Source organism: Chiloscyllium plagiosum, unplaced genomic scaffold (genome assembly GCF_037043375.1).
Source record: "Chiloscyllium plagiosum isolate Xiang-an unplaced genomic scaffold, Cpla_swu_hap1 HiC_scaffold_4, whole genome shotgun sequence".
Lineage (NCBI taxonomy): Eukaryota > Metazoa > Chordata > Chondrichthyes > Orectolobiformes > Hemiscylliidae > Chiloscyllium > Chiloscyllium plagiosum.
In genome coordinates, this window is record NW_028270142.1 from 12914832 (window position 1) to 12938360 (window position 23529).

Here is a 23529-nt window from a genome sequence, read left to right on the forward strand (position 1 = left end):
CTCTTTCAAGGTTCACAACATCATTCCTATAGCAGGGAGACAAGAATTGCAGGCAGTATTCCAAAAATGGCCTAACCAATGTCCTGTACAGCTGCAACATGACCTCCCGGCCTCTATACTTGGTGCATTGACCAATAATTTTTGTTCAGGATTTTTCTTGTTCTTTGCGTTTTCTCATGTAGTGAATTCTACTTCTGAATTGTAAATAAGTGCAATCCAGAACCTTGGAGACGTGGGATTCATCCTGATTTGTGTTGTTTGCTGATCAATGATGATAGTGATGCTACAGTAGTATTCCAAGTTATCACTAAAATACTGTAAAAATGTTGAAACCTTTTTTACATGGTTAATGAGAATGGGAAATGTTTTCATGCAAGTGGCTGTTGAAGCAGCACCTAAGACACTGAAGCAATCAGGTGCATATGCAGAAGACCTGGACATGATCCTGGCTGATAAGTGGCAAGGCCCATTTATGCCACATATCAGACGATGACCATCTCTAATAAAAGAGAATCTAACACTCTGTCCCTTGAAAATCGATGGCATTACCACCTCTAATACCCTGCTATTAAAATCCTGAAGATTACCACTGACCAGAAACCCAACTGGACGAGCAAAATAATTACTATGGCTACAAGAGCAGGTTAGAGGCTACAAGGCAGAGTTACTGAATTCTATTTCTCTAATGCCCGAGCACCATCAACAAGGCACATGTCAAGGATGTGGTGGAATATTCACCAATTGCCTGGATGGGTGCAACTCCAGCAACACTCAAACAGCTTGACATATGCAGGATAAGGCCCATCATCTTCAGAATTCACTCCCTTCAACACCATAGTAGCAGCAACAGCAGTGTGTGTGCCATCTATAAATTGCACTGCAGTAACTCACCAAGACTCTTCTGACAGCATCTCCCAACCCCATGACCTCCATCATCTGGAAGGACAAGGGCAGCAGATACAAGGGAATGTTGCCAATTCCAATTCCCTTCCAAGCCATACATCTGATTTATAAGTATATCACTATTCCTTCACTGTTGTTGGGTCACAATCCTGGAATTATCTTCCTAACTGTTCTATGGGTGTACTTGTATCCCAAGGCTGCAGAGTTTAGAATTCACTGCTGCTTTCTTCGGGGCAATTTTGGTTACGCAATAAATGCTGGCCTGGATTGCAACACCCACATCCATGAGTGGATTTTTTTTTTTAGAAAAAAGGAATTGGATAATTATTTGAAAAGGGGGTTTCTAAATGGGTAGTGAATTAGGGACAGAGAAATGGGTTTAGAGTAGACAACTGCTGAATTGTTAGCAAATACATAAAAGATCTTTGGCTGCAATAAAATAATTCTATCTTTTCAGTGCCATTCTTTAGTAAATCATGAGATATAACAATACTGTGGGTGATTTTAAATGTGTTCCTTACTTCAGTTGCCATTGTTTTCAACATTTGTTTTTTTTTCAGATGTCTACTTATTTGAATTGGTGCATCCGGGAATTCGCAGAAATGGAAATGCAAATGAATGCAGTTGAGCGGGTGAATCATTACACTACCCTTCCATCTGAGCAACAGCTTAAAGAATCACAAATTGGCACAGGTTCAAAAATTATTTTTTTAATTCAGTAACTTCCAATCTACTTTTGATTATTTGTCAGATCTTATGGTCATAGCTCTTTGCAATAGAATGTTGCAAAGCTATTTGAAATATATAAGCAACATTCTGACATCTGTTCCCAGGCAACTAGCAGAAGCTTACCTTTTTATTTATGTTTTTGGATTAGTGGTGCTGGAACAGCAGCAAAATCGACGTTTCGGGCAAAAGCCCTTCATCAGGAAACCTTTTATTTATGTGTTGTGATAATCTCCACGATATGCAACAAATTGTGAAAAAAAATTGTTTTAGATTATTCATGACTTTTCTACTCCTGAATAATTTTGGATTGTTTCATATTACTGTCTTGAGTTTAATATAAAAACAATGCTAAAAATACTCAGCAGTCAGGCAAAAACTGTGAAGAGAAATTGTTAGTCAACCTTCATTGACCTAAAATGTTCATTTAAAACAAAAATGATGGATAATGTCAAACATTAGGACAGTAATACAGAAACATACTCTGCAATAACAGCATTGATGCTCTCAAATTTCAATTCTGTCAATTTTAATAGTCATAAATGTATAATACTTAAATGTAGTATATTAAGAGTTAGTGATTGGAATCTTGATTTCACTCAGTGTCTTAACAGATTTAATTTTAGTGTTTTATATCACAATTTGACCTTGTTTATGTTTTAGACTGTCATAATTTATAATTCATAATTTATAATATTGTTCATAATTTATAATTCAGTTAGGTTTCTCTAAATAAATCTATCATAATTGAAAGGATTGATAATTTGTTTTGTCTATATCATTAATGCATTGAAAGCAATTTAGAGAAGGTTTACTAGACTAATACCTGGAAAGGGTGGGTTGAGGAAAGACTGACTGGCTTGGCCTACCTCCTCGAGTTCAGAAGAGTCAGTGGTAACTTAGTTGAAGTGTGTAAGATTTTATGGGGACTTGACTGGATAGGTGTGGAAAGGACGTTTCCTCTAATTGGGACATCTAGAACTATAGGTCATATTTAAAAATAGGGAGATGCCCATTTAAGACAGATGAGACAAAATATTTTCTTTGAGAGGTAAGTGTTTTTGGAATTCCTTTCTTCAAAAGGCAGTGGATGCAGAATCTTCAAATATTTTTAAAGGAGAAGTAAATAGATTCTCAATTACCAAGGGGATGAATTTTATCAGGGATAAGCAGAAATGTAGTGTTGAGGTTGATGTCAGATCAGCCCTGATCTTATTGAGTGGCAGAACAGCCTTGAAGGGCTGAGTGGCCTTATTCTTATTCCTTGTTCGCATGTCCATACTTGATAGTTAGGCTAACAATGTTTAATTTCATTTTGGTTTTTAAAAGAAAAGGCTTCCGTTTCATAAAAATTAATAGTGAATAATTCTTTTCTGCAGTATAAATAATTTTATTATTTATAGAATTTACATTTTTCTTTAGGGTCGAATCCTACCAACTGGCCACAATCTGGAGCAATCGAGTTTAATGAGGTCAGTGCACGATATGATGAGAAACTTGATCCTGTCATCTACAAACTGACACTAAAAATTAACCCTGGAACCAAAGTTGGGATCTGTGGAAGAACAGGAAGTGGAAAGTCGAGTCTGGCATTGGCCCTTCTAAGAATTGTTGACAACTTTGAAGGTATGTTTTTCTTCAATAGGGATATTTTGCATTGAAAGCTTTGTGTAGAGTATTTTTTAATGGATAATAAAGATATGTGCTCACAAATGTAGTAGGGGTTAGCAAAGTAAATAATTATAGCCAAGTTTGTGAATGACAAAAATAGGTGGGGAGGCAAGTGGTGAGAATGGGACAGAGTCTGTAGAGGGGTATAGATAGGTTATGCAAGTGGGCAACAACTTAGCAGGTGGAGTATAGTGTGGAAAATGTGAGGTCATGCACTTTGGTAGGAAGAATAGAGGAGCTTAATATTATTTAAATAGAGAAAGCAGAGTATCAGAATATGTGATTTCTGAAAGCCAAATTTGGATTGAATATAGAGCTTCTTCAAAAATAATCCTTTGACATGCCTGTTACAGGATGTTTTAGTATCTAATGTCCCTTTACTTTGTGTTTTGGAATTTTCAATAGACAATAGGTGCAGGAGTAGGCCATTCTGCCCTTCGAGCCTGCACCACCATTCAATATGATCATGGCTGATCATCCTTAATCAGTATCCTGTTACTGCCTTCTCTCCATAACCCTTGATTCCACTATCCTTGAGAGCTCTATCCAAATCTTTCTTAAATGAATCCAGAGACTGGGCCTCCACTGCCCTCTGGGGCAGAGCATTCCACACAGCCACCACTCTCTGGGTGAAGAAGTTTTTCCTCATCTCTGTCCTAAATGGTCTACCCTGTATTTTTAAGCTGTGTCCTCTGGTTCGGCACTCACCCATCAGCGGAAACATGTTTCCTGCCTCCAGAGTATCCAATCCTTTAATAATCTTATGTCTCAATCAGCTCCTCTCTCAGTCTTCTAAACTCAAGGGTATACAAGCCCAGTCGCTCCAGTCTTTCAGCGTAAGGTAGTCCCGCCATTCCAGGAATTGACCTCGTGAACCTACGCTGCACTCCCTCAATAGCCAGAATGTCTTTCCTCAAATTTGGAGACCAGAACTGCACTCAGTACGCGAGGTGTGGTCTCACCAGGGCCCTGTACAGCTGCAGAAGAAACTCTTTGCTTATATACTCAATCCCTCTTGTTATGAAGGCCAGCATGCTATTAGGAGAAAGTGAGGTCTGCAGATGCTGGAGATCAAAGTTGAAACTTTATTGCTGGAACAGCACAGCAGGTCAGGCAGCATCCAGGGAACAGGAGATTCGACGTTTCGGACACAGGCCCTTCTTCAGGAATGAGCAGAGAGTGTTCAGCAGGAGAAGATAAAAGGTAGGGAGGAGGGACTTGGAGGAGGGGCGTTGGAAATGTGATAGGTGGAAAGAGGTCAAGGTGAGGGTGATAGGTCGGAGTAGGATGGAGGCGGAGAGGTCAAGAAGAAGACTGCAGGTCAGGAAGGTGGTGCCGGGCTGGAGGGATTCGGCTGAGACAAGGTGGGGGGAGGGGGGATGAAGAAACTGGTGAAGTCCAAGTTCATCCCCTGTGGTTGGAGGGTTCCCAGTCGGAAGATAAGATGCTCCTCCTCCGACCGTCGCGTTGTTGTGGTTTGGCGGTGGATGAGTCCAATGACCTGCATATCCTCGGTGGAGTGGGAGGGGGAGTTGAAATGCTGTGCTACAGGGTGGTTGGGTTGGTTCGTCCGGGTGGCCCAGAGGTGCTCTCTGAATCGCTCCGCAAGTAGGCGGCCTGTCTCCCCAATATAGAGGAGGCCACACCGGCTGCAGCGGATGCAGTAGATGATGTGGGTGTAGCCTTCTTCACGACCTGCTGTACCTGCATGCTTAACTTCACTGACTGTTGTACAAGAACACCCAGATCTCTTTGTACTGCCCCTTTACCTGAATTGATTCCATTTAGGTAGTAATCTGCCTTCCTGTTCTTGCCAACAAAGTGGATAACCATACATTTATCCACATTAAACTGCATCAGCCATGCATCTGACCACTCATCTAACCTGTCCAGGTCACCCTGTAATCTCCTAACATCCTCCTCACATTTCACCCTGCCACCCAGCTTAGTATCATCAGCAAATTTGCTAATGTTATTACTAATACCATCTTCTATATCATTAACATATATTGTAAAAAGCTGCGTTCCCAGCACTGATCCCTGCGGTACCCCACTGGTCACTGCCTGCCATTCCGAAATGGAGCCGTTTATCACTACTTTGTTTCCTATCAGCCAACCAATATTCAATCCAAGTCAATACCATGTCCCCAATACCATGTACCCTAATTTTGCTCACTAACATCCTATGTGGAACTTTATCAAAAGCTTTCTGAAAGTCCAGGTACACTACATCTACTGGATCTCCCTCGTCCATCTTCAGAGTCACATCCTCAAAAAATTCCAGAAGATTAGTCAAGCATGATTTCCCCTTCATAAATCCATGCTGACTCTGAACTATCCTGTTACTACTATCCAGATATGTTATAATTTCATCCTTTATAATAGACTCCAGCATCTTTCCCACCATTGAGGTCAGACTAACTGGCCTATAATTTCCTGCTTTCTCTCTCCCACCTTTCTTAAAAAGTGGTACAACATTAGCCACCCTCCAATCCGCAGGAACTGATCCCAAATCTATCGACCCCTGGAAAATAATCACCAACGCATCCACGATTTCTCGAGCCACCTCCTTCAGTACCCTGGGATGTAGACCATCAGGCCCCAGGGACTTTTCAACCTTCAGACCTAACAGTCTCTCCAACACCAATTCCTGGCAAATATAAATTCCCTTAAGTGCAGGTCCTTCAGCCACTGTTACCTCAGGGAGATTGCTTGTGTCTTCCCCAGTGAACACAGATCTGAAGTAACAATTCAATTCTTCTGCCATTTCTTTGTTCCCCGTAATATATTCCCCTGCTTCTGTCTTCAAGGGCCCAATTTTAGTCTTAACCATTTTTTGGCCTTTCACATACCTAAAAAAGCTTTTACTATCCTCCTTTATATTTTTGGCCAGTTTACCTTCATACCTCATTTTCTCTCTGCGTATTTCCTTCTTAGTAATCCTCTGTTGTTCTTTAAAAGCTTCCCAGTCCTTCATTTTCCCACTTATCTTTGCTATGTTATACTTTTTCTCTTTTAACTTTATATTTTTCTTAACTTCCCTCGTCAGCCACAGCATCCCATGCTTCCTCCTAGGATCTTTCTTCCTTTTTGGAATGAACTGATCCTGTATCTTTTGCATTATACACAGAAATATCCGCCATTGTTCCTCTTACTGTCATCCCTGCTAAGGTATTGCACCATTGAACTTTGGCCAGCTCCTCCCTCATAGCTCCATAGTTCCCTTTATTCAACAGAAATATTGTCACTTCCGATTGACAGATCACAAGTTAAGAAAAATATAAAGTTAAAAGAGAAAAAGTATAACATAGCAAAGATAAATGGGAATTCCTTAGTCAATATTCACAAGTCCATTTCAGCTTTACTTTCTAATTTCCTTTTAGTATTTAAACTCTTCCTTAGATGATTTCAATCATGCTTTTCAGGCACTGGTTAATCATTTCCTGTATGAAGAAACACTTGCCAACATGTTGCCCAAATTTCACAACAAATTTGAATAAGTGCTTTCTGTTCTGTTATTTTATAGCTGAAAGCATTGTTAAATTCTCGATCTTATTGCACATCTTTCAAATCACAAATACATTCCCTCTGAGACTTCTCTTTGCAAGACTAGACTCTCAACCTACCATGTCTTGCTCCTCATAGTTTTTCTATTAAATATGCAGAATCAGTTTTGCTGCTTTTGCCTTCTAAGCCTCGAGAATTTGGATGGCTTTCTCAATTAATGATGATGAGAACTGCAGGTTTAGTTGAAGCATCGTACTTCGCAGGACAACGTTTGTGCACTTGAACTCATCCTGATTTGGGATTATTGATTAGCATTCCAGCTTTTATGTTTATACTAAATCCCTATAAGAAGTCCCCCCCACCCCATTTAAAATAGTTTCGTTTTCGCGCCAATAATTTAATGGAGCCTGCGAAAAAAAAAAGGCAGCTCCATAAAATCATGAGAAAGTAAATTTTTGTCTGATTTGGGTTGAAAATAAAGAATCCAACCTAGATAAGTTTCCACTCACACTACAGAGATTACATGTAGCATTGATTTCCTCTTCATCACTAAGAACTGGGATGATAACATCTATTTATATTCAAGGTTCATGATTCCATACAGGTCGAGGCAGATTTGTTCAAATGTGCCGTAAAAAAGCAATATATATTTTGCATTTGTGCAGATCTCTGCCTTGGTGATATTGTTTGTTGCAGGTTACTTTTCTGGCCACCCTTGTGTCAAATGTTTATCTAGATTCTGTTTCTTCACTAAAAATTTTGAAAGTCATTTTCATTGCAGGTTGTATAAAAGTTGATGGGTTAGATATTTCTTCTGTCACGTTGGACCATTTGAGGCAATCAATCTCAATAATTCCCCAGGATCCAATTCTGTTCAATGGCACTATCAGGTAAATCATGAATGGTAGTAGCAGAGCTATCATACGGAATATAAGAAAATATAGTCTTAAAATAGCAATTTATTCTTTAATTTTAGTCTACTTTATGAAATGCACCTAAAGTACTAATTTACATCTAGATTTAATCTGGATCCAGACTTGGTTCATAGTGATGAGGAATTGTGGGAAGCTTTGGAAGTTGCACAGTTGAAATCTATGGTAAGTGATTGGATCGTCTGCTGCTGTAAGCCAAATATGTTTGCAAATTCTCTCTCTGTACTTCATAACTGAACTAAGAGTGTGCAAAATGTTTAAAAATATAAAATTAAATAGGATCTGCTTAATTGATGTGTTGCTAGATGAAAGCTGCCATTGTTATTGTACAGTTCAGGTCACTACACTACCAGAAGGATGAGGAGGCTTTGGAGAGGGTACAGAAAAGGCTTACCAGGATATTGCCTGGTTTGGATGATATTAGCTATGAGAAGAGATTGGATAAAATTGCTTTGTTTTCACGTGAACATCAGACGCTGAGGAGCAACCTGACAGAGGTTTACAAAATTGATAGGCATGGATAGAGTGGAGAGTGGGCATCTTTTTCCCAAAGGACCTAGGTTTAAGATAAAAAGGGGGAACGTTTTAAAGGAGATTTGTAAACACATCTATCAACTCACCACTCAATTTTCCCTTTTCTAAGGAAAGCATGCCCAAACATGAAATCTATTGCACCCTCAGAGATTCTCAAGAATCTTTTTGCAATTTTCCAAAGCTTTCAAGATTTTTCTAAAAGGCAGAGTCCAGAATTGCACACAATACTCTTGTTGAACGTGAACTTGTGTTCTATAACAGTTCTTCAAAACCACCTTGCTTTTATGCTATTTACCTCCAAATGGTCCAGAATAACATATGCCTTTTTAACTGCACACTCAAACTGTCCTGTTACAATTAATAATTAGTGTATATCAACCCTTAGGTCCTTCCCTGTTAACCTGCTTATGAGTTTGGCCAAAGTGACCATCAACAGGCAGTGGAGGCCATGCCTGCCCAACTTCCAAAGGTGCATCTGAACCTCGGTGTCACTGGAAAGGAATCTCTCAATCTCCATCTTTTTGCACACTTGAGACTTTCTGCATTCTATGGGCACTGCAGGGTCTAGAATGCATTATCAGCCCTAATAATGTTACTTCATTTTGATAACTTTCCTTAAAAATTTTTGTACAATTTCTTTAAGGGGTAGTTAGTTAGTTAGTTAGTTAGTTAATTTGTTCTTTGATTGTTATTTACTTAAAAGATTATGTCTCTCTGATAGGCACACATTTTAGAATATATTCTGGATTATTTCTCCTCATGATTCCGACCAAAGTACATCACTTCTTTGTGATAAGGCTGTGTGTCCACCTATTCTATCAGGTAGTCTGTGCTCTCTCAAAATTTATCTCTTCAAGGTTCACAATACTTTCAAGTATTATCATCCATTTGTAAAGGATGGATTAGAAGGTGGGAGTAATGTGTCAGACAATCTGGAGTCTCGAGTATCTGCTCACGGGCAGCTTGTTTGGAACGAAGACATCCTGGGTGCCGCCTTCCTTCCTTCCTTCCTCCCTCCCTCTTTCTTCCTCTTCTTGATATACGTGTATGGGCTACACCCTGGGGTGACCGATCCTCTAGGCTTGTCCTGGATTCTCCAGGGAATTGAAGACTGTCCTCCAGGACATCACTATATGCAATCCTGCAAAACAAAGCTGGGAATTCTAAAAAGTATTGCATTTACTTTGCAATTTTCTTCAAATATTTCTGTTTACCAAATATAAAAATATTGAAAAATAGGAAAAAAAAGGTTACTTTTCTGACAGTGAAGAATCATGCTTTGGATTAATGAGTGTTTTTACTTTCCAATTGTCATAAGTACAGGTTAGTTGCATTCCAGCGAAACCTTGCTTAATAGAAATAATGGTGCCCGGGAAAAGTGGGATTGGGGCAGACCAGGAAAAAATATCACTCACAAGTGCTCAAAAATCATCCAAAAGTGTAATGCAAAGTATAGCACAGCCTGAGTGAAGGTTGAAATCCTATTTATTAACAAAACAAAAGTAAATTGAACACAATACATTTTTAAAAAAATTGTAAGAAAGCTGCTCTCTGTATAGTACTTCCCTCAGAAAGTTGCTCTGTCAGCAGCTGACATCAGCACATGTGCAGAACGGCACGAAGCCTGGCACCAATGTTGTGCATGCGCAGAACAGCAGAAACACTGATGCATGTGCAGTATGGCGTGGAGATTTCAGTGCGCACATTGTGCAATTGCAGAATGAAGCACGCGAACTGATCCCCGCTGGAATCGCGCTATTGCCAACAGAAGTAAGCATTCTCTAAAATACCATTCTCTATATCTTCAGCGATGTTATAGCCAATTCATGCTGCTGAAATGTGCGTTATCCCAAAACTACCTATAGGCAGTGCATCCAAAAGGATGGATATGATAGCCCAATAATGGCTGAAGTCTGGGGTCAAGTTTTGTGATGAAACCTCCAGGAATAGTTTGAAGCACAGTGGGCAACTCTACAGCACCCTGGTGGGAGTGAGGGCTGCAATTGATTAATACTGTCTTAGGAACAATCCAGTGAGAACGGGAAAGCTCCCCCTGAGCAGTCTAGCCAACACAGTTGTTGCTTCAGGGCATCAATGGTTTGCTCCATGTCACTGCTAGTTACTTTTAGGCCTCTTGTTGTAAGAACACTGTCCTTGTCTGGTCAGCTGGCAGGTGGGAGTCGTGAGTCAGGAGCAGAAGGATTACTTCTTAGCAGCCAGCAGCCAGTCTCTGGTTTGTCGTGGTAGACTAAAGATAACCAGAAGGCTTGGCCAATAATTTCAGTTTCAGCTTTCCTTTTATTTGTTTAACAACTAAGTTATGCCTTTGCTGTCATAATTAATGTCACTATTTTTAAAATGCTGATATTATGTCATTTTATGAGCTGCATCAAATTGTCCATTTGTTTTTAATGTATATAGAAAGGTAAAGTCTCTCTATCAATATCTACAGAATATGAAATATTTGATTTCATTTTCAGAATTTTACAGTGTTATCCTCAAAACCTCCCAAGAGGTTTGATAACTTCTAATATGTTATCAGACTTCAAATGAACATGTAATTTTGACATTATTTTCCAGCGTCCTCTCAATGAGCAATGAATTTCAGGCAGTCATAGAAGGAGTTGTGAATACTGCATTGGTCAAATACATTTTATTTACATATCTAGATTTTGAATTATATTTGATCTTGTGAAATATATTTCTGGAAAATATCTTGATTACAACAATATAGCGGTATTTAGCAACTCTTTAAAAAGCTGCACTCACTATTTCTCAAGTCTGCACATAATCAGTTTAGGCATTTCTGAATAACTTCAAAATTAGTGGTGATGCAAGACTCTGGAATCCTGCTAATGGCTAGATTGCAATTGCCTGATCTTTTGTTAAACGTAAAATTTCAACAACTGTAAGGCAGCAATATTTATTGACCATTTTTAGACTCTATTCAAGCATGAGTCTTAAAAGGTACAAAAAGCATAAATCATCCTAAAGCACTATATCATGTTCTTTAACATTGAATCTAAAATATTTATTTTAAACTACAAGCTACTTTTTGCGCTTAAAAATCAAAGCTTCTCCTTGACAGGTCCTGGAAGAAGTTGCTCCCAAATCAGTTACTATTAATCTCCAAGATTGTGTTTGTCACATATTCACATACATAAAGAATGTAGGTTTTACTTCCAACACATCTGTTGTAGAGTGAGGGGCGCACATGTACAGACCAAGCAAGACCCTACAGCAATAGTCAGCAGATTTCAAAAGAGCTGTTGAAATGAAAATTTATGGTTTATATACACAAGGAGTGTTTCAGTATAGGTTTTACACATAGTCTAGCCAACCGTAAAGTTTTATAACCATGAAAAAGTCAATCTTGAAAACCTTCTTTAAAATTTATTATTCATTAGATGTAGACTTTTCTGAATAGGGTAGAGTTATTCCTGCCCTTAAATTGGTGATATTCTGAAAGATTTGTTGCCCTGGCCCTTCTAAGTCAATACTGCCTGAAGAAAGAATCTTAATGATTTGCACTGTTAATCTTGTAGGGGGTACACACTGCATGACTGTATATATTGGTCATAACATCAAATAATCCCTACCCTGTGGAAGCAGGCCATTCGGCCCATCAAGTCCATAACGACTCACTGAAAAGCATCCCACCCAGACCTGTGCCCCCACCGTATCCCTGTAACCCTGAACTTCAATGGCTAATTCACCTAGCCTGCATATTCCCAGGGCACTGTGCAATTTACCATGGCCAATCCATCTCACCTGCACATCTTTAGACTGTGGGAGGAAACCAGAGCACCCAGAGGAAACCCAAGCAGGCAAGGGGAGAATATGCAACTCCACACAGACAGTCACTCGAGGCTGGAATGGAACCCGGGTCCCTGGTGCTGTGAGGCAAAAGTGCTAATCACTGAATCACAGTGCTGCCCACCATGGTGGTGGAGGAGGGAGTGAATGTTGAAGCTGGTAAACATGTGCTGCATTGTCCTTGATGGTATCAAGCTTTTTCGTTGTTTGAACTATACTGCATCCAAACTTGTGCCTTGCATATTGGACAGGCGTAAGGAAATTAGGAGGTGAGTTACTTACATTAAAAATGCCTTGCCGTTGTCATGCTCTTAATAGCCCCCAGGACGCTGATGGTAAGGATTCAGTATTGGGTAATGCCAGTGAATATCAAGTCTGATGTGTTAGATTCTCTTTTGTTTGAAATGGTCATTACTTGGCATATGTGTGATGCAAATATTTATCAACCCAAGCGAAGCCTGGATGTTGTTCAGGTTTTGCTGCATATAGACATTGACTGTTTCAGTATAAAGAGTTGTGAACAATATCAAGCATTATGTAATCATCAGCAAACATCTCACATCTGATCTTATGATACATGGACGATCATTAATGAAGCAGCTGAAGACAGTTGGGCTAAGGACACTATCCTGAGAAACTTCTGCAGTGATACTGCAGACTGGTTGCAAGCAATCATAATTATCTTCCTTTGGTGTAGGCATCACTTAACCTGATTCCTATTGACTCTAGTCTGCTAGGCCTCCCTGATGACATACTTGGCCAAATATTGTCTTGATGCCAAGAATATTTTAATCCTCATTTTTGGAATTAATCTCTTTTATCTATGTTTGCATCAAAGCTCTGTCAAGGTTAAGCACTGAGTAAAGTTGGCAGATTCTAAATTGAACATCAGTGAGTACGTGTTGTTTGATAGCAGTATTAATGACCCCTTCCGTCACTGTGCTGCTGATCAAGAATCTGATGGGGTGGTAATTGGCTGGGTTTGGATTTGTCCTGTTTTTGTGGACAGTACCTATCTGGGCAATTTAACACTTTACCTGTATTGAAATCACACTTTAATATGTTTTGCTCTTACTGGATTTGAGGGCCCAAATCGTTTGCAGTTTCTAGCACCTTGATATCATGGTATGTGAATGGATTTGATTGAAGACAGGCATCTGTTATGCTGGGGACCGCAGGAGAGATTGATTACCCTTGGCAAAAGATGGTTACAAATATCACTGGGCTAATAATCCAGAGGCCCAGAGTAATGCAGTTGGGGCCTGGGTTAAAATCACACCATTGCAATTGGTGGAATTTAAATTCTATTAATAATCTGGAATTACGAAACTAGTCTCAGTGATAATCGTGAAACTGTCATCAATCGTCAAAAATACTCATGTGGTTCACTAATGTCCTTCAGGAAAGGAATCTGCTATGTCGACATAGTCTGGCTTACATCTGACTTCAAAGCAAGCAGCAAGATGATTAACTCCTAACTACTTTCTATAATGGCCGAACAAGCCAGTCAGATCAAAGACACTTAGGGATAGGTAACAAATATTGGCTTTGCCATATCATCCACATCCCAAGAGAGATTAAATGAAAAAATGCTTTAGTTTTATATTTTGCACTGGTGTGCTAGGTTCCTCTATTGTTGAGAATAGGAATGTTTATGGCACCTTCTCTTCCAAGTACTAATTGCCCACATTAGTCACTACTAGGTATGACAGGAATGCAGGGCTTCCAACTATCCTTTGAAGTACAGGTCGTTCTGCATAACGCAACACCTGCGTTCCTCTGCAACCCCGTGCTATAGAATATCACTTTATAGAAGACCATGCAGTTCAAGGTTGCTATAGCTGTTCAGTAGAAAGTTTGCATTATCTAAACAGTATCCACAATTCATCAATTGTGTTATAGCCCATTCATAGAACATAGAACATAGAAAAATACAGCGCAGTACAGGCTCTTTGGCCCTCGATGTTGCGCCGATCCAAGCCCACCTAACCTACAGTAGCCCACTATCCTCCATATGCCTATCCAATGCCCGTTTAAATGCCCATAAAGAGGGAGAGTCCACCACTGCTACTGGCATGACATTCCATGAACTCACGACTCGTTGAGTAAAGAATCTACCCCTAACATCTGTCCTATACCTACCACCCCTTAATTTAAAGCTAACAAAACGCACGTTATATCAGAATGACCTGTATACTATGAGACTAGATTAGATTACCTACAGTGAGGAAACAGGCCATTTGGCCCAACAAGTTCACACTGACTTTCCGAAGAGTAACCCACCCAGCACCATTCTCCTACCCTATATTTACCTCTGACTAATGCATCTAACACAATGGGCAATTTAGCATGACCGGTTCACCTGATCTGCACATCTTTGGATTGTGGGAGGAAACCAGAGCACCTGGAGGAAACCCATACAGGCATGGGGAGAATGTGCAAACTCCACACATGCAGTCACCCAAGGTGGGAGTCGAATTCGGGATCCCTGGTGCTGTGAGACAGCAGTGCTAACCACTGAGCCACCGTGCCACCCGTCTTATATTATCTGAGAGGATGGGTGGGGTCTTAGTTTAGCAAGAAAAATGGTACCATGTATAGTGTAACACTCCCTCGGAACTACATGAAAACAATGTCTGCAGATGCTGGAAACCAGATCCTGGATTAGTGGTGCTGGAAAACCGCAGCAGTTCAGGCAGCATCCGAGGAACAGTAAAATCGACGTTTCGGGCAAAAGCCCTTCATCAGGAACCCAGGCAGAGGACCTGAAGGGTGGAGAGATAAATGTCCTACCTGCCTATCTTCTTTTCCACCTATCCACTCCACCCTCCTCCATGACCTATCACCTTCATCCTCTCTCCCACTCACCTATTGTACTCTATGCTACTTTCTCCCCACCCCCACCCTCCTCTCATTTATCTCTCCACCCTTCAGGCACTCTGCCTGTATTCCTGATTAAGGGCTTTTGCCCAAAACGTTGATTTTACTGCTCCTTGGATGCATCCCTCGGAACTACACTGCAGTGGTTAGTCTCAAGTTTGGAGTGACTCACATCTACAATCTTTATTGAAGAGAATGCAAAGGAATAGTTGCCATCCAATCATCCACTCAAACCTGCTTTTTTCTAAAAGATCAGATTAGATTAGAATACTTACAGTGTGGAAACAGACCCTCCGAAGAGCAACCTACCCATACCCCTGCACCTAACACTACGAGCAATTTAGCCTGGCCAATTCACATAACCTGCACATTTTTGGACTGTGGCAGGAAACCGGAGCACCCGGAGGAAACCCACGCAGACACACGGAGAATGTGCAAGTTCCACACAGACAGTTGCCTGAGACGGGAATTGAACCCGGGTCTCTGGCGCCATGTGGCAGCAGTGCTAACCACTGTGCCACCGTGCTGCCCACTAAGACTGCTTGTCTTTCAATAAGATCATTGCTGATCTTCAACTCAGCTACTTTTTTAAAAACCTATTTAAAAAAAAGGTTTAAATAGGTAGAATGAAATGTTATCTGTAGTCTTAAATATTGTCAACAAATGTGTATCAATGATTTTCTGATAATCTTAAGGGCTTAAGGCTTCTATTGCAGCTTCTGTTACTTGCCATGATATCTCTTAGTATCTTATGTATTAATGAGAGAACATTTTCCTAACCATTCTCTGGCATCTTGAAGTTTTCACAACCATGATAGTTAATATTTACAACAGTAACTTGGGACAGTTAGTTTTTTTTTGTTTAGTTAGTAATCTTAAAACTCTTCATTGTGATCCTAGAACATATTTTCAGTGGATTCTTCCTGAGGCTGATTGTCGTTTAGCATTTTTAGTTTGAGAGGATCAGCAAGTGACTTCTTTCAGAACTTTCCCAGTACCACTTTGTAATCGTTCAAAGAGAGTACTCAAATGTCTCCAGGATGCTTGGCTGTTTTTGATAATGTGTCCATTCCTGTGGTTGGTGCCTCATTGTTAACACACAACTTGAGGATCATGCTGCTGCTTTGAGGAAAGCTCTCTATAATAGTTGAAGAATAATATAAAAGTATTAATGTTAATGTTTAATGATTCATTTATAATAAAAACATATGTCCCTCCTTATACCAGATCACTTAGGAGGTAGCTCTACATATGTTGAACAGCTACTACTGAGAAGACAGCTGAAGCCACAACCAGGAGAGCTGAACAGAAATTCTGAGTGTGGCCAGGAGACCAGGTACTACTTAGGTGAAAAAGTAGTTGAGAGAATGGGAAAGGGAAGACCGAAACATGAAAATTGTTAGCTCAGCAGAAAGTTGGCAAGACAGAATTATGACACCTGGTAAAGGTGAGCAGATGATTCTGAAATGTTTGGTGTAGCATGAGAACTGGTAAATGTATAAAACTCATCAGGAAATTATGGCAATAATTTAAAACAGATAATTGCAGAAAGTTAAGGCAACCTTCATCTTGTGAAAATTCTGTACCTGGAATATTTGACAAGGATTTTACGGATGGATGCCAAACAGGTTAGACCATATTCTCTCATTGTCATCTGCAGACTGCTTTGTTTTGGCAATTTTATTTGGGCAATTTGTGCATTTAGATACTGTTTCTCCCCTCCAAGCTATTTAACAATGTATTCTGATTTGTGCAATGTTTTCTGGAGCTGTCTGAAACTCACCAGGATCAACAGGAGGAGAAAACAGCAGAGATGGCTCAATCAAATTGACAGGCTAGAAAGCCTTTAAATGCTAAATCAAGACAACTGCAAGCTTGCCAAGTTGAAAGGTTTTTGCCAACAGAACTTGTTCTGACAGTATGCTTACACCACTTAAGGGTATAGCCAATATCTTGAATCTTCGCTGCAGTATTAAAGCAGCTTAAGCAGATTTTTACCTTTAACCAAATCCAATTAAATGAGCAACACCAGTAGTTGCTTTTTTTCTTGAGTGCCTGTTGCTCCAAAGGAAAGAAAAGAGATAGACACAGAGTTCCAGCTCCAAATAGACAATAATTCGAACACAGGATCTGCTTTCTGAACAGTGCCTCAGGACACTCAGACTTTCACAGCAGTACAGGTCTACGATAACATCCTTATTGTGAGCCAGACAGGCAAATATTGCCAGTGGCTATCATGCTGAAGTTGCATTCCTTTGCTCCCTGTTAGTCCGAAAGGATCTGCTGATGAGAATTCCAAGAATTCTGCCATCTGTTACACACAAATCTCCTGTGTATCTCCTAGGTCACCGATTCCACGTTTTCCATACCTTTCAATCATTTTGTTATTTGAGGCTAGTCAAATTAAGAGATCTTTTGAATTTGCTTTAATGACCAGCTTTCCAAAGGTACAGGGAATCATTGATTTCCACATGAGTGCAACCACTCGTGTATCAGACAGCCCTACAACAGACTCTTACTGCTACAGTTCAGATGATCTGGATGTGTGAAGGCAGAACAATGCAAACCTAATCTCCCCTTCCACCCAACCATTTCATAAATCTCTGTTTCATTTACTGGTCATCCTCTGTTGTGGGCAAGCGCAGCAGGTCAGGCAGCATCCAAGGAACAGGAGAATCGACGTTTCGGGCATAAGCCCTTCTTCAGGAGGGCTTATGCCCGAAACTTCGATTCTCCTGTTCCTTGGATGCTGCCTGATCTGCTGCGCTTTTCCAGCAACACATTTTCAGCTCTGATCTCCAGCATCTGCAGCCATCACTTTCTCCTCTGTTGTGGGCATACCATTTTCATCATGAGTGGTAGCTATTTGATAGATGAAAGATAAGAATGGAGACTGAAAGTAAAGATATTATTTCAATATCATTTTTAAAGACATTACAACAGTGGATTTTGTTATAAGGCTCCATTTATTATAAATGCTGCCATTAGATACACAAAATGCTTGGTAATGGAATGGCAGTTGCCTGGTACAAAGATGTCACTGCCCATATAATCACAGTGTAGAGTGGAGTCAAGTGCTTGAGCATTTGTTCACTGAAATGAACAGATCTTCCACCTCCTGCTGGGATGATCATTAAAAACATTTCAACATGAAATTCTGAACTATGAAAGAGGTTCTTAGAAGGTTAATTTAAAACAATAATGCCCTGATTTTACTGAGACTCCTTCCCTGTGTTTCAGGTGCTGTAAATACTTTCTGGAAAGGAGCCAGTTTCACATGGCTGCTTGTGTATGTGTGTGAGTGATTGCCTATCAGATTAATGGCTTTCCGCTGTTTGTGTGTCTAGCAAAGTATTTCCTGTCCTATATCGCCCGATCAATCTTAATATGTAATCTGACCGCCAAAAGGGGAAAAAATCTCTGTAAAGCTTGGGAATTTCAATAAAACCTAAAAGACTTACTTTTCCTCAAGATTTTTTTTGTGTGTGATGATGGCTGTGGGAGGCTCTCATTTTTAACTGAGGAAAACTTGTCACAGCAAACAGTTTAAATGAAGGCACATGTGCAAGTGCATCCTAGCAAAGTAAGTTGTATTACAATGGAGTGATGTCACCAGCCCAGTCTGCATAAGCACAGGGGCCGATGCCCATCGTTCTGTTCAGGCCAATTATTTTGTTATAAACACCCAAGTGAATACCCTGGAATAAAAACAAAATCACTTAACAGGTCAAGCAGCATCTATGGGTGAAACAGATGTAAGGTCATCAATTTGAAACATTGATCCCTTTTCCCTCCATGATGTCAGTCCAATTGGGTATCTCCAACATCTGAAAGCATTTTGCTCCTGTACAAGTGAATACCTTCGTAGAACTAAACAAAACTTTCCTTTTCATCAAGCTAGATGTGTGGCTACAACCGTGCTGTGAGAATCTGCTTGTTTACCTATTCTGACAGCTGTGGTGCTCATGGCTAACCTCCTTTGACTTTGGGGTTCATCAGGGAATCTTCCAAGGAGTGGCCCAAATGCACCTGTTTGACAGCAGAGTTGATCGAGCAGGAGGCAGTATGTGGGGATCTAACTGTGGGTGGGGATGGGTGAATAGCAGTAGACCACATTGAGCAGAATGCCAATCTCCATATCCATTTATTATTCTTCTTGCGAAAAGTCCGCATGGAGGGTTTTGTTTTTGCTGCGCTGAACTGACAAAATAAAGCTTTTCTCCATTCTGTTTAGAGTGACAGAATAAATGTGCAGATCATTAGCCCGGGCCAGCAACTACTGTGCTCGCTGTTGGACATGATCATAATCCTAAAGAATGCCATTGGCACACCCACTATGATTATGTCACATGGACTTGTGGGCAGAACCACTTAGGGTCTCGAAGGAGTGAAGCCTGACATCTGGTCCCCCTGAGTCTCTGTAACAGTATAAATTATATCAATATAACTTGCAACTAGTTGCTATGTGCAAGGAACTGTATCTTATTGACCAGAAGAGATTTTTTTTTCTGGTTGGTCCAGGAAGCCATATCACAAATAATGCAACACCTGATGGGAACAAGAAAGTTTCATTCAATCAACAAGTTGTGAAAGTTTTACATTTTACAAGACAGACAGCAAGAACTGTCAAGGAAGGGCAATTACCTGGACGTCTTATCACTGGACTATTAATCCAGAGACCTAAAAGATGTTCTGGGGAGCCTGGTTCAAATTCTACCATGGCAGAAGGTGGGATTTGAAATCAATTTTTAAAAAAAATCTGGAATTAATGGTTTCATGGTTATCATTAAACACTTATCGTCAGAAAAATATTTCTACATCCGTTCTTTAGGATGTTCTTTCGGAAAGGAACCTGCTGTCCTTACCTAGTCTGGCCTACATGTAACACCACCCAGAACAATGGGGTTGACTCTCAGTTGCAATTAGGGATGGAGAATAAATGCTGGTCTAGCCAGTGACCCCCCATGATCCTGTGAATGAATTAAAAATATATATTTAAAAAGGAAGATCATAGCCCCTTAGAGAATGAAACTGAGGAAATAATATTGGGGAACCAGGAATTGACAGAGGAGTTGAAAACGTCTTTGCATCAGACTTCACAATAGAAGACACCAATGGCATTGCAAACAAGGGGCAAAAGGTGAAGAGAAGATAATTATCACTAGGAAAACTAATAGAGCTAAGGCCTGATAAGCCCCTTTAGATGTGATGGGAAACATCCTAGAGGAAATAGCTTCAGAGACAGTGGGTGCACTAGCAGTATTTGTTTAAGAATCCTTAGGTTCTAGAAAGTCCAAGAGGATTGGAAAACTGCCAATGCAATACCTTTATTTTAAAGAGGGAAGGGGCAAAGAAAAGTAATTGTAGACCAACTAACTTAACGTCTGTTTTTGGAAAAAACTAATGTTTGTTATAAAGTAGAGCAATATAGTGGGACATTTAGGAATACATGATATGATTAAACAGAGTCAGTGTGACTCTGTGATAGGAAATCATTCTTTTGAGGAGGTAACAAGCAGGATGGCTAAAGGGGAATCAGTGGATAAATTTGGATTTTCAGAAGGCTTTTGGTAATGTACAACATATTAGGCTACTTAATGAAACAAGAGCCCACGATGTTGAGGATGGTACATGAGCTTGGACAGAGGATTGGCTAAGTAATGGAAGTCAGAGAATTGGGACAAAGGAGCCATTTTCAGTATGGGTTCCATATGCTGTTTTCAGTTTCTACACGTAGTAATCCAGGTTATTTTCATGATTTGGCGATGCCGGTGTTGGACTGGGGTGTACAAAGTTAAAAATCACACAACACCAGGTTATAGTCCAACAGGTTTAATTGGAAGCACTAGCCTTTGGAGCGACGCTCCTTCAGGTGATAGTGGAGGGCTCGATCGTAACAGAATTTACAGCAAAAATTTACAGTGTGATGTAACTGAAATTATACATTGAAAAATTGATTGTCTGTTAAGCCTTTCATCTGTTAGAATACAGTGATAGTTTCACTTCTTTCATGTGTAAATCATAAAACCCTTTTTTTAAAGTTGCATTCTCGGGTTAGCTGTTAACAGTGGTGATAGCTAGACAATATGTTGAAGGCGTTGGCCCCTGTGTTCTCTGTATATGCCATGATGTTTAGATTGTAGTCTAATCTAAAAAGTGAGATAACAGAGTTTTACATAAATTCATGTAGTTTTTGCACTCCGAGTTCTACATGAATGCATGCAGTTTTTGAGCAAAGTACAATGTAACTCTGCAAGTACAAATTCACCCCACAAAATATATGTGTGCATGTGGGTCTGTGTCTGTCTGGGGTGGGGGTTGTGTGTGTGTGTGTGTAGTGAGTGCAGAGTGTCTTAAGTCTGTGAGGGGGTGCGTGTGGGAGTATGTGTGTCTATAAGGGTGTGTGTTGGTGTCTGTGTCGCGTCTGTGTGTACCTGTGTCCGTGTGTATGTGAGAGTGTGTGTGTGTGTAGGAATATCTGTGTGTGTGTGTAGTGCAATGGTGATCACCTGTAAGTTGAAACTTTATTGCTGGAACAGCACAGCAGGTCAGGCAGCATCCAGGGAACAGGAGATTCGACGTTTCGGGCACAGGCCCTTCTTCAGGCCCTTCATCACCTGTAATGTGACATGAACCCAAGGTCCCGGTTGAGGCCCACCCTATGGGTACCAAACTTAGCTACCAGCCTCTGCTCGGTCACTTTTCTCTGCTGCCTGTCCCGAAGTCCACCTTGGAGGATGGTTACCCGAAGGTCCGAGGCTGAATGTCCTGGACCACTGAAGTGGGGAACCTTCAGCGTGAAGTCCGCTGAAGATGTTACCTAGTAAAGTAACAAAACGTCTGGAAACGAACCTTTCAGCTCAGCGAGCAAACCTACATCCAAAACCTCAACCTGAACTACAAATCTTCTCAAAACTCATTAAACTGTATTTCACAAAATGTGGAAATAATATTTACAGGCATGGATACAAAAATAATTGAGGCATAAGATCTTCATGAGAAGATGTAACAAAACAGAAATTGAATATTGCAACAAAACATTTTTTGAATGTTAGCATTTGTTGCTCATCCCAAATTGCTCTTGAATCAAATGCCCTGATCAACCATTGCAAACGGGAGTTAAGAGTGAACCACATTGCTGGAGATCTGGAATGATGTCAGGCTGACTGGAATCAGATGGTTTTCTTTACAACAAAAGATGACCAATAGTTTTGTGGTCACCATTACTACTGATGAGCTTTCTGTTCAATATTTATTAATTAAATCTAAACAACATCAGCTGCCTGTTGGGATTTAAACCCTTTGTCCCCATAGCATTAGTCTGGGCTCTGGACTATTATTAATCAAGTGACATTGCCATTACCTGACCATATCCCTTTAGACAATATATTCAGGATATTAGTTTAGCGTTATTAATTACAAATGATACATTCAGCCATTATTATGTTCACTGCATAGCAAATTACAGGTAAAGCAGTCTTACAATGACATCAGTGCAATTGCTGTCTGCCTATTACATGTTGTGACGTAGACATCAGAGTTTTTAAAATTCATTCATGGAATGTGCGTGTTACTGACTTGACCACCATTTATTGCCCATTCTATAGGGCATTTAAGAGTTAACCATATTGCTTGGGTCTGGAATCATGTGTAGGCCAGACCAGGTAAGAAATTGCAATTTCCTTCCCTAAGGTTATTAATAAACCAGACGGGTACTTTTCTGACAATTGACAATGGATTCACTACTTCATTTATGTTATCCAATCAATTGTATCATGGTATTCAGGATAAAATAAATACAATAAGCTGTTGTGCTTTGATACCTAAATGTTTAAGTGAAATAACTTCTTTAAAGATGTTTGACAACAGCCTGAGAAGTCGTAAATAAAATAAGTATTCAAAGACTATATTGGTTTATGTTTCAGTAAGAACAAAATTCTGCATAATAAACTGACCACCAACGCTAACAGCAATACTATAAGCGTTTTTAAAATGATTAATTATTGCTGAGTTTTGTTTCATTAAGTGCTTTCTTTTATTAGGTCAGTGAGCTCCCAGAGGGACTGAATACCCTTATGACAGAAGGGAGTGAAAACTTCAGCTTGGGTCAGAGACAACTTTTCTGCATCGCTAGAGCCCTTATCAAGAAATCAAAAATTACTATTATGGATGAAGCAACAGCATCTGTTGATATGGAAACTGATGCAGCTTTTCAAACTGTAAGAAAAAAAATTAAATATTGCATGCAATTTCACAAAGCCAAGTTATTTGTGACTGGATGTTATTTTAAAAAATGTTTTGTTGCAAAATTCTGTTAATTACCTAATAAACTTCCAGTTTCATATTCCTGATGAAGAGTTTATGCTTGAAACGTAGACTCTGCTGCTCCTCGGATGCTGCCTGACCAGCTATGCTTTTCCAGCGCCACTTTTTGACTCTGATCTGCAGTCCTTGCTTTCTTCCAATTTTATGTCTATGTTGTGTTGTAGATATAGTTTAGTGCAAATAAGTTTTGCAGTAATTTAAGCCACCAGTACGTGTTGATGCTTTTGTTTTTGTT

General features: G+C 40.0%; 1 protein-coding gene across 4 annotated transcripts in view; it reads left to right on the forward strand.

Annotated features, from left to right (window-relative positions):
- LOC122549405 (ATP-binding cassette sub-family C member 9-like) overlaps window positions 1-23529 on the forward strand; it is a 142644-nt gene that overhangs the window by 117953 nt on the left and 1162 nt on the right. For 3 of the 4 annotated variants that reach the window (XM_043689172.2, XM_043689176.2, XM_043689173.2), the window contains 5 exons: window positions 1464-1596; window positions 3052-3255; window positions 7589-7697; window positions 7826-7904; window positions 23012-23188. In XM_043689172.2, the coding sequence (XP_043545107.2) occupies window positions 1464-1596; window positions 3052-3255; window positions 7589-7697; window positions 7826-7904; window positions 23012-23188 (702 nt within the window). Of the gene's footprint in view, window positions 1-1463; window positions 1597-3051; window positions 3256-7588; window positions 7698-7825; window positions 7905-16196; window positions 16306-23011; window positions 23189-23529 lie in introns of those variants that run through there. The other variant, XR_006311522.2, reaches the window with a different exon arrangement.